The sequence below is a fragment of the Gobius niger genome (genome assembly GCF_951799975.1).
Source record: "Gobius niger genome assembly, chromosome: 3".
Lineage (NCBI taxonomy): Eukaryota > Metazoa > Chordata > Actinopteri > Gobiiformes > Gobiidae > Gobius > Gobius niger.
In genome coordinates, this window is record NC_136854.1 from 33,100,201 (window position 1) to 33,112,900 (window position 12,700).

The following is a 12,700-nucleotide window of genomic DNA, read 5'->3' on the forward strand; positions in this document are numbered from 1 at the left end:
CCAGGCTGGGCCGCTCAGTTTAAATGTGCAGGTGTGAGGTCTGGCCAGCAGGGGGCAGGTGTGAAACAGAGACCTATCTTTAATCAAAGCGTATGAAATCATTTGCACTTTTATGACTGTTCAGAAAACAGAAAATATCAGCATGGTTTTTTATTAATAAATAAATAAAATAAGATAGACTTTTTTTAAAGGCAACAAATAATCGTTGGAATAATCGGGATTTCAATTATGACTAAAATAATTGTAATTATTATTTTTTCAATAATCGAACAGCCCTACTTGGAATATTTAACTGTGCACATAGAGAAAAGTCCAGCACTTCATTACGCTGATGGTGCTTCAAATGTGCTTGTAACAGCGTGAACAGCTGCGGCTTATAGACCAATGCGGCATATATGTACTTTTTCTTTTTCTTTATAAATTATGTTGGTGCAGCTTATATGCAGGTGCGCTCAATAGTCTGGAAATTACTGTTATTCTAGTGTAGTTTGTTATAAACCTGGTAAAAACACGAATAGAACGTTATTGTTTTTAATAAACATTATGCATGCATTTCCCACAAATCTTGCGTTGTCCCTTCATTAATTCTCTATTAGTCCTGTGAATAAGCTGCTTCCTAATGAGAGCCACTTTAATTAACATTCATTGGAGGCGAGTTGTTTGTTGCTGATAAACCCGGCAGCTGAAGGCAGTGAACAGTGACCGCAGTGCCATGGTCCTGCCGAACCACCCCTCTGCTCCCCGCCCCCGTACCCCTCCGCCAACCTTCTGTCCCAAACTGCACTCTGAACTCCAATGCGTCAGCAGCCTTCATTCACCAAGTCTGTATTCTTACCAAAGACTGTTAATGGCAACAAATTGATTCACGAATATCTGTGTTACGTTGCAGGTCGACGGACCATGGAGCCACTTACCAGAAGCTTAATGACAAAGTGGGAGCTAAGACCATCCTCAGCTACCTCTACGTGAGCCCCAACAACAAGAGGAAGGTAAGAACATAGTGGTTGAAATATTGTTGGGTCTATGAGTGAAATTGGTGAATAAATGATCTGTCATTGTGTCTCCCACAGTGCAGTATGTACTTTAGAATTTCTTCTATTTTGTTCAGGCCAAATCACCGGATAGCAAAGTTCAAAACAACACAGCAGGCCTTTAATTTAGAGAAAAGCCAGTGTTTGTCCAGACTGATATCTGGTGTTCTGCAGTGTGAAAGTTATAGTTTAGTAATAGTATAGTTAGTGTGTACAGATGCTGTCTGAACATCCCACTATATAAAAACTTTTGTCTATGCTGGAAAACTCCTGTATGACTGAATGCTTACACAAACATTTTAAGTCTAGCAACACCACAGATATACTGTAATATACAAGAGATAGACGGTCCGTCATTCAGTCTCATACATGGTAATAGGTGGTAATGTCGGCTCCCAGCCATGAGGGCCAAAGAAAAGCGCTTCCCTCACCCATTGAGCTACACTAATGAGAAATATCATCTTTTATCCTTCAAAATCCTCACAAAGATCTCAAAGAGCTTAAGTTACGTTGGCGTCATCGTTTTTGTCCTTGTTTGATAAAGCTAAACATAGCCAGACTAATTAATGCGTGCATCAATGTCTGCTCCAGTTAACTGTAGGGCAACGCTTTTGTGCTCACTGCGAAATCAACATCCAACTAAAGGGGCACATATTGTAAAAGCAATGAACGCCTTGGTTGAACTGAAATTTCTGTCCTTTTGCTTTGGTCCATTTGCTAACTCATTCTATGGACAATTCAAGGCCAAACTCTTCGTTATCTGTGTGTGTGTGTGTGTCTCTGCTGCTTATTCATTGTATAAGCTCAAACCATCCGTCTCCATTTGCTGTGATCGTCACCTTGCTGCCTCACAAGACTCTTAATAACCCAAAGCCAAGTTCTCCTGACTAATTATCTTCGGAATAATGAAGAAAAAAAACGAGTTGTGTTTAATTAAAGAACTCTGACCGCCCACATGATCGGTTTGGCCCGACGTGATTGGCAAACCCCAGAGGTCTGCCGAGGTGACGGGCTTCAAATTACTCGGGAGGTACAGTTGGGAGCAGTGTCTTTTGTTGTTATTGAGGGAGGATTGAGGTGAGGAACCCCACAGGTTTTCCTTATTAAATCTACAGATCACTTTGAGAGAAATGACATTCGGCAAAACACTGGGGAATCAGCAAGGTCGGACAAACCATGTAGACGGAAGATAAACACCATGAAATGTTTGGAGGCTGAAGTAGCATAAAGGTGTGTTTTGATGTGAACAAAAAAAATAACCTCATGCAAACTTTTCAAAATTTAAAATATAGTGTTATGTTTGGATGATTGAGGCACAGCAGTTCTTTCTTTGGCCGCACTGTATGAAGGTCTCGGCTCCGTTCCCTGGGCTGGGGCCATTCTTTGCATTTTCTCCTCTTGGCTATAGCAGGGGTAGGCAAGCCCGGGGGCCAAATCCGACCTTTGAGTGTAAAACCTTGGGCTGAGGTGATTTTCAGAAATATTATTACACAATTCAGAGCTCAAATACCTACTCTAAAAATAATGGAAAATGTCAAATCCTTAAAAATTCCCTTACTCATTTAGTCATATATGATGTTCAGCACTGACATTTGCGGAGAAAACATGCTTTACTTTGGGCTACAATTGGGAGGTTTGCAAATCAAAAAATTGGCCCTTCCTCCATAGAAACATGTACATTTGGATTCCTTCTGGCGCCTGGACGAATGGGAGTGTGTTTGAGTGTGGGACAGTGGTTGGAAATTAGCCATTCGTTTATTTAAAGTGACATAACACGGCTGATTTCCATGGTAACGCAGGGAAGCTGGATACCAGACAGTTATCCATAGACTTAAAGTAAACAGCAACTGATCAATAGCTATCTCAAAAAGTTAGAAACTACATAATTAAACTACAGTATCTTGCCATTTTGACCAACAGAAAGTTCATTGCATTATGTCAGACCTATATAAGCTAATCACGCTAATCATTCTTTAGCATTTTAGCATTATAAACACCTTCATGTCAAAGACCATGCAAATAACTACAGACACATCCCCTCCCTAACCCCGCCCCAATCCTTCAGCGTCTGCGTTCATGACCTTATCTCAACTCCCCCACCCTCCAGTCGACGAGGGGACGTCCCTCCACTACCCAAGAAGAAATTCCAACACGTGACTTCATGTACTGTGTATTTCCCATGTCTTGATTCTTTTATGGGTGTGCTTTGCTTTAACTTTAACCTGATTGTAATTTCGCATATCTTCCGAAATGCACGGTATAAATAAAGTTGCCTTGCCTTACCTAGGCAAAATACTTTGTAAAATGCTTTAAGATGTTGATGCATTATGTGCAGTGCCCCTTAGTTGAAGTATTTCCTGACAGGATATAGGAGCATAGAGGAGATAGAGGACATAGTAGCTTTGTGATTTCAATTCAGTTTCAGTTTGCTATCATTAGCAGCAGAAACATGATCTAACATGGCGGCGGGTGGCATTTTTACGTAACTACAAAAGTCTATGCACTGTCCCAAGCCAATAAAATGTAGTAGCAGCTGCAGGATGTAAAAGGGACAAGATGCAAGTTGGTCATTTTGCACTCACTACTGCCACCTCAGGTCTTACGCGTAACTGCAGCTTCTATATTAAGCTCGTGCATGGCGGCAATTCGGACCAAATTAACAACTTTTTGAGTGACATTGCAGAATTTTAGAGGCAGTTGTGGTGAATACGTCTGGGCTCATTCTACACATTAAGAAATTGCAAGAAAATACATAATTTTAACATTTTGAAATCTGTATAGTCCCTTTAAGATTGTGCACGACATAAGCAACATAACACAATATCCAGTTATTTTCTAACTTTATCTGTGTCTGTGAGAACAGTGGTGTTGCTCTCCCCTTTCAACCAATGCATGAAAGTTTCGTGTCAGATTAGTAGTAATTCTCTGATCAAAGTGAACAGATGAAAGTATTTGTCGGGGTTAAATTCTCTGCAGGTTTCGCCTAAAAAATACTTAACAGGCTGTAGTACGTCCCAGCCAACCCAATGCATCTCCAATAAATAACTCGTGACAGGTCTTCCAGTATACACATGTTTGTTTTAAGTGACTGAAATACTGAACTAGGTAATTTGCCAAAGATGAGACACTTTATAGCCCTTTCCCGGTGCTGTTTGTGCTTTGTAAAATTCCCGTTGTGACTAATTGCAATTGATTTTCGTTGAGTGACTCATTAGGCCGTGGGGGATAGGTCTGTCCTTGCTTCTTTGCCAAAGTGACACCATCTATCATCGGCAACTAGACTAGGTTTGGCACTGGTGATAAGCTTTTGGGATTGAATGTTTTTTTTTTTTTTTTGAGAGAGAGGTCAACAGGAAATCACCAGAGTCCAAAATGTGTCTGGCTGTGCAGTGTCAGACAGTTTAGCTGCAAAAAATTGCAAAAGAGAAAAAGACCTGGGAACGACGTGACGCTCGTTAAATAAATTTTCCTCTGACAAAAGCAGAAACGCTGGCAAAATATGAGCAGCATCCCTTCTGTGAGTCAACACTGTCGGAACTGGCCGCGAGTTTAAAGTCATATATACGTGTCTGGCATAGAGAGTAATCATAAAAACACTCCTACAATAACTGACTTTTCTTTTTTTTAGAACTGGCTTGCCACTCTTAGCCACTCCCCGTCATTCCCTAACACCCCAATTTGAATAATTCAGTAGGTTTATTAACTACCCTAATCATCTCGATAAATAATATGTCTACCCCGGAGCTGGCATGGAAAATATTGTTCTCCATATAGGGTGATTTTCCAGCCATTGCACATAATGACAGTCTCCATTTCACCTTGTCTCAGTGTTTGACAGACTTTCATCACCTGCTGCCATAACTCAACCATGAAGCAATAAGACCCGCCCGTGTATGTAATGCCACAATAGAGTTGAGATAATGCATTTTAACAGTCTGTAACACTTCCTCTCCAGCTGCATGGAGACAGAGATCGGATCATCATCGTCTGTGTCAATCAGCCCCCCTCATGTCTCACAAGGACTGAATTTATACTCATGTAGTGCTAAGGTTAAAGGGATATTTCAGCATTTTTGACATAGGGCCTAATTTCCTAGTTATCCAGAGTGTTGTTAATTTCTGGAGACATATTTTTTTTAAGTCATGCGGTCCTTATATTTGAAGAGTTTAGTGGTGCTAGGCTAGTGCTAGGCTAGTGCATGTCTATGGTAACTAGTAGCCTGTATTAAAAACAGTCTGACCAGAGCACAGTGCACCTGTGGCAAATCACTCATAACACCAGACTACCGATATAATTATCTGTGTTGACTGATTAATTTTTGAAATATAACCATTTTGCATTTAAAATAACTTATATTTGAGCAGCATTAGCTTCCTGGTTGTAAGCTACGCAGCGGCGGGGCAATCTGCTAGGTTACCGGATCTACAGTAGTTTGTTTACCTGCGGCCGGCATGACTACACGTGGAATTCACAAGGAGCTTTCTACAAATCAGATATGGCAACGTTTGGAGGACGACCCGATGATTTTGTAGAGGTTTTTAATGCAGGCTACTAGATAGCATAGATGTGCACTCGCCTAGCGCTAGCCTAGCACCACTAAACTCTTCAAATATAAGGACTGCATAAATAAAAGAAAACATATGTATTATCAGAAATCAACAACACTCTGGATAACAAGAAAATTAGGCCCTATGTCAGAAATCCAGAAATATCCCTTTAAGTTATACTATATTAATCTTTACCTGAATTTTAAAACCTCTTGAAAGGAAACACATCAAAAAAGTGACAAAAACCCTCGACAAGAGCAACAATAACACAATAAAAAAGGGACAGAAACACGACTAAAAAAGTGATGAAAAGGCAACAAAAAGATTGATAAAATAATGACACAAAAGCGACAAAGAAGCAACTAAAATGTGCTGAAAAAACTGTGAAAACATGACAAAAAATTGGGACAAAAACGGGGCAACAATACAATCACTTTTGGCGCTCTTATAGCTTTCACATGAGGTGTTACTTTGGCCTATAGGCTGTAAACTCCTGTTGAGAACCTTTTATATTTGGGTAAAGCCAAACTGGAGAAAATGTTGGTGCTTGGTTCAGGTGAGGGTTACGAGGTTAAAGCCCCTCTCGGGAACACACCGAGTTATAATGGTGTCATGTCTCAGGAGTAACTGAACTGTTGTGAGCGATACCAAACATGCTCCTATTGAATGAGAAATAAATATATGGAAGACAAGACCCAAATATATCATGCAGAATGAACCATATTATGAATGATCTTTTCTCCATTATTTCAGTCACACAGAGAAATCCATGGTACAAGCATCTTCACCAAACTCCTATTCCTATTTGTGGCCAAGCTTGCCTGATTGCCGGAAGCTAACAATTCCCCAGGTTACATCTTTCTTCCGCCCGTTCTGCTCACCCAAGCAAAACAAAAAGTGCCCCCTCTGCTGCCGCTACCTATAATCATGCACTTAAAAACTCGACAAAAAAATACCAAGGTGTAGTTGTAAACGCATGAATAAAGCATAGGACATTTACGCATATACGTCATGCCAAAACAGCAACATCTCCATGGAGACGAGCCGCCAGTGCAAACTTATGAGTCATGTCTGAGGAGAGGCCGCTTAAAGTAATGACACCTGGTTGTGGGAGTATTTCATAAAAAGAACAGTTGTGACAAACCTAATGCTAGTGTTTTACTTTATTTATTAAAATTTGACGCAAAATGGGTTTAAGCTAAGTTTTGATTCCAAAGTGTAAAAGCAAGCTACAGCTGTATCCGCCCATGAACACGTCAAGTTACCCTGATTGAAACCAAGACGACCATGCTCCTTACTGTAGAATTTAATGAAAGAACCGGCAAGCTCAATAAAGCACTACGCCGCATCAATTTGCAATCTGTTAAGACAGATTTTTGGAGGAAGATTAACAAAAAAAAGTTTCTAAGAGTGTCAAAAGAGCATCTTTTTTGTAGCTGCATTTCAAGGAATGCTTTTAAAAAAAATAGAGGCATAACACAGACTCCGAACACTCTGAGCTACTGATTTTCAGCTTTGATGGGAAATTATTTGAGCTCTGACCCGACAAACCGTTACTCGTGCTGTCTATTGATAAATTGATCAAATCTGTTGAATGTCGTAGTTTATATATTCACCCCCACAGATCTGAATTCCTCCCATGATGTTCCCCTCGCCCTCTCTCTCACACAGACTCAGAGGCAGGGGAAGTTTGTGTGGTGGAGTGTTTTGGTCAAAGAGGCTCGGGGCTCGTCACTCAGACTGTCACCCGCGGCGCTGCACCGTGTGACCACAGCCGGAGCACACAGAAAATCCCCTACGCTCTCACCGTGGAAGTAAATCAGACAAATGTATGAGTCTGCAGAGAGAGAGGGCTGTGAGAGGGAGGGACAGAGCTGCGATTACATTCATTTAAGCCAGATCGGAATATGATATTTTGCCTGTTTCAATTGTCAACATGAGGCTTGTAATCGACAGGTTTACAGCCGACCCTGTGACAGCAACAGCTTTGTTGTTTAGAGTATGAATTTTGAGGAATAATGTGGAAAATATTTAGTCATGGCTGTTGTTAGAATACTAAGCTTAAAGCAGTACTAAGTAACTCTTCCCCCTAGAGGCCATAAGCGCAACTGCAGGTGTAGTAGCAAGTTACGATTTTTTAACTTATTAATTGTCTTGGAGAGCAAATACTACACTGACAGGAAAGGCGAGGGAGAGAGGGTTACTGTGCATCCAATTATACAATGGAATTTTTTTTTTTCACTCAAACTTGGCTGTAAATACTGTTTAAAGTGACTTTAGCCCGCACTTAGCTTTGCCCGTTAGCATGCCATGTTAGCTTTTCTTCGTGATTACATTAGTGTGTATTGTTTTCTCCGCACCGGTGGCAGTCAAGTTGCCAACATGGTTTTCTGGCCACAGACACCAGGGGGAGATGACAGACCCTCCAATCATCCCATAAACACTTGTATTACCCCCACAGGGACTACGAAACGGATTTATCAAGGTAAACACGTTACTTAGTACTGCTTTAATATCTTTTTTTCTTTCTTAAAGGAACAGGCCACCGTTTTTCCATACTGAGCTTAGACGAGTTGATGCGTACCTTTTTGGTCTTCGCACGTGTGCTCAGTCACGCAAAAAGACCAAAGATGTTGTTAGCATTTAGCCTCTCCTCTCTCTCCTCTCTCTCCTCTCCAGAATCAGAATAGGTTTTATTGCCATTGTCATGAATAGGTTCACAACTAGGAATCTTGTTCGATGCGGGGCGGCTGTTACATGGCGCCCCTTTATGTTGCTGAAAGTAGAAATCACAATAAAGAAATGCACATACATGCACAATTATACACAAGAATAGGATAATACACATTATGGGCGGAGAGATAGAGTCAGTGAGTGAGGTGGACAGAGGGAGGGGGTTTGTTAAGGCAGGTCATGTATCGTGTTTTGTAGTAGGCTCCTGGCTCTATGGGGCCAAACTCGGGTGAAGTTAGAAGCGTTTTCCCTATTTAGATACAGTTATGTGAGTAGTTACACAATCCAAGTATAATTATACAAAATTAAACATGTCGATTTTCAAAGCAGATGAAAAGTACTATAGGTATTATAATAAGGGTACTATATTGTAAGGCGTAATAACACCTTAGGAGCACTTCGACGTCCGTGCAGTAATTTCTTCACTTTACAATATAAGAAAATCGACATGTTTTATTTTGTGTGACTGTACTTGGATTGTGTAACCACTCACATAACCGTATTTAAATAGGGGAAACATGGAAGAACTAACTTCACCTCCGTTTGGCCCCATAGAGGAGTTTTTTTTTTGCATGACTGAGGTCACGCATAAAGACCAGACACCTACACATCAACTCATCTAAACTAAGGTAAGAACATATCTCTGTATGGAAAAACGGTGGCCTTTAAGTTAAGGGTACAAATCTTGAGATACTGTGACAATGCATTTTTTGCGCATCAATGAAGATTGTCTAAGTCTACGATTCAAGCTACTGATTATGTTTAGTAGTTTACGGGCCTCTGGCAAATACAATACATCATTTTGATAGTTTTTGATATAGTCTCAAGATCATTGCTAGAATATAAGGAACTACTGTATGAAAGAAGAACTAGCCTATAGTACTCTATGAAACAGGTCCCACAGTCCCCCAAAATATTTTTATTTGTTTTTATAATTTTGAGTTGAGTCCGGAAGCTGCATGGAGCCACTTATAAATTATAAATGCCTGCGATATATGAGAAAGTTTACTTAAAGCTACACCGCGTAGAATTTTACCCAACAAATACAATTCAAATACAAGCATTTATATTATTTTTGTCTTTGAAAAATACCTCATAAATGTACAAACAAACATGAGCCTTTGCTATGAGCGGCTCAGCTCTCCTAAGACATGACTGTAACTTTGCCAGGAGTGGGTACATCTCCACTTCGTCTCCATGACGATGTCGACTTAAGTCAGCAGACTTTGAGATTTAAACAGGTTAGATCCTCATCCAAATCCATTCTTTGATTACCCACTGCAAAAAGAGTGTTTTTCTGTGTAGAGCATGTTTTGCACTGATGGCATTAGTAATCCAAAATGTTACGCAGTGTGCCTTTAACCAAAAAAGTTCGTAAAGCATTTCCCCTCAACTCACAGACTCACTTTTAGCCTGAAAAAAAAGGGGAAATGTTTAAATTTGACAAGTGTGTTGTAGTGGGAAGGGAAAAGTGGCCGTGCAAATAAACTAAATTGTGTAACAGTCCAGGGGTCATCTCCAAAACAACATCAGTGCCACAGTTACCTCCATTTTCATGCTGCACTCCACGGTGATGCTCTCTCCGGCAGATGGGGCTCTCAGACACATTAGAGGGGCGATTTAGGGCTTTTGCTGCGGATTCTGGGTGAGAGCTCGTCATTACAGTCAATGATGGAGTGTGCCGTTAAAAACACACGAAATCGAAGCTGCATACGAATGGTTCAGATGGACAGTATTTTGCCCAATGGTGACACAATTTTAACACTCCTCAATTAAATCCTTTTTCCTAAGTTTCTATAACATTGTCGCTGAACAAAGTCATATTCCACAAATTTAAATCGCAAGCACGCAAACATGCTCTTACTTCTTCTTACTTTTGAAAATTAATTCGTTGTGTTTTCACTTTTATACAGCACATGTCCTTGTAATTCTAACATGATATTCCATAGAAAAAGGAACAACCCACAGCATGCACAATTGACAAAATACGATATAGTTATGAGTTAAGGGATGATAGATAAGCAAGTACTTTCTTTTAATTCAATTACATCTAATATTTTTTAATGTCCATTTTTAGGGAGTAGTCTTTTCGTAAACAAATCAAGGGAGGAAAAAAGAAAGATATTCCAGACGTGAATATATAAAGGGTGCATAATAACATAATTTCATCCTATTTGCTGAAGTCACATGACCATCAGTGGGCCCTAATGCTCTGTTCAGTCCCACAGGAGAAGACTCATTCTTGTGTTCAGAAACAATACCATCTTTGTGAGCCGTGACATAAACAGTCGGTGGGAGGAATAAGAATGTGCGATCGCTCCCACTGCAGAGGTTCAAAGAGCTGTTGTCGCCTTTGAATAACACCAACATAAAAGCGGCGTTTAATATTTATTACAGTCAAAAGTGTCCTCAACCTGCTGTTGACAAAAAAAGGAAAAAAAGAAAAGTTGAAGGGGAATGATGATGCAATCTCAAAGTTCTCAAACACATATATTAAAATGTTTTCTTTTTTTTAATTTCATTTTTATTTGATTATTTGGTTGGGACAGTGCATGTTAATGAACATATTTAGGTCTCATGCATGTAAACACGCCACATCGGATTGTAGCCCCATGTGCACGCTCAAACACCCTCTCATTCATCCTGGCCTTTTGTACATGTATCTGGTCCCATGTGGAAAAAAATAGAAAATTGAAGTCACCATTCCGAAATGTAATCTTAATCATATTAACCATCACAACTCTTTCCTGTCATATGATCTTACAATCTTCGGAACACATCTCGCAACACATCCTTCAATATCTTCACTAATGGATACAATTTAAGTTTTAAGATAGTGTGTTTTGCTAATGCTAGTGGCTGGAGACAATAGGCTGTCATGTAGGTCAGCCATAAACTAACTATGTTTTGTTATGTAAGAACAGAAAACCAACCGTCTGTAACAGAGCAGATGTAGAGGCATACATTTAGTCCTGCAAATATGGCATTTTGTTCTACGGCACATTACGTAAGCTTTCAAATGTTGACCTATTGATGTACAATGTAGCTTACAAAGGACTCTATTTCTTTGAGTCTGTCTTAAAACTGTGTTTATCAGATGCTGCGTACCACTGGTGGTACTCATTTTCGACTTTTTTTCTTCTGGTTTACAGTTTAGACATCATTTAGTTCACTTCACGTCTGTTTTAGACCCGGTTTGGTCCTGATTTGAACGTGATATAGACGCGTTGGTACTTGGGAGGTCAAATGTTTTATGAAGTGTAACTTGGTGTGAAAAGTTTGAGAACCAAACAAATATTGCTGTTGGCAGACTAGCAGAGTGGTAACCGTTTATTACTTATTACTAATGTAAATACATGATTGGCTCAATCCCCAGGCCGACCATCAGTATGGAGTGTAGATGTCAACAGCATCATTGACTAAAACTTAAACATACTACTATAGTATTTATGGTGCATATTGCTATATTTTTAGTTTATATAATGTAGCGCTGAGCAGTTGTGGATGAACACTCGGTTAGCATTTTTGCTCATTAGAGGTGAAGATGTGTTTATTTCTTTCGTAGGCCACCCACAATCCCTGAAGTGGAGTATGTATAAGCTCAAAAGTGTTGCATAAGCATGTTGCACATCTTTATTTCTAAACTTAAAACACATCGGCTCGCACACTGGCACAATGTTTTGCACATCATCAAAATGCTAAAGGCCTTTTTGATGCTGTTGTAGGCCTTTGTGATTTGCTATTTGTGAAAATGTTTTCATGGCAACCACAGTCATACAGCGAATGAAAGATCGTTGAATTGGTTGTACTGTTCTGTCTTTTGCGGTTGACAAAGATATTTCTCTCAAAACACGCTTGTGTTCAAGCCTTCTAAGTGTGTCATTGTAAACTTTCTTCTTCATGGCAGAGCCTGGAGGATTTCTCAGGTGATTCAACAGAGGCGCAGTGACAAACATCTTTTTCATCTTTATCTATTTCCCGGGACAGATCTTGTGCCAAAATGCATCACTCCAAATCACACCGGACACTCCTGCACACACCAATGCTATCCAGGACAAGCTGACAAATGAAGACTCAGGCAGGACAGGGGAGACGGGAGATAGAGAAAGACAGAGGGGGAGGAATGGGAGGCGTAAGGGGGGAGAGAAATGGAGAATAGGATAGCTGCTGTCCCCTTGTATTGTGCACATAGGAAAAATGTGTCCTCGTGTTTGACCCATACAGACAGCATGTTTGGAGTTGCCTCCAAACATAAAGGCTCCACTCGACGCTAAAAATTAAACACTGGACCGTCTTGCTGTGAGGAAAGAAGAATGAAAAAGAGCAAGAAAGAGAGAAAAAGATGGAAAGAATGAGAGCGAGAGAGATCTGTGGGGTTGAGAGGATGCA

At 40.2% G+C, this 12,700-nt stretch overlaps 1 protein-coding gene across 4 annotated transcripts in view; it reads left to right on the plus strand.

The window, feature by feature from the left end:
• sorcs1 (sortilin-related VPS10 domain containing receptor 1) overlaps positions 1-12,700 on the plus strand; it is a 239,168-nt gene that overhangs the window by 121,511 nt on the left and 104,957 nt on the right. For all 4 annotated transcript variants that reach the window (XR_013792708.1, XM_079553284.1, XM_079553285.1 and 1 more), the window contains exon 3: positions 890-989. Coding sequence is in view for 3 of the 4 variants with exons in the window: in XM_079553284.1 (XP_079409410.1) it covers positions 890-989 (100 nt within the window). In the remaining variant the exon portion in view is untranslated. The remainder of the gene's footprint in view (positions 1-889; positions 990-12,700) is intronic.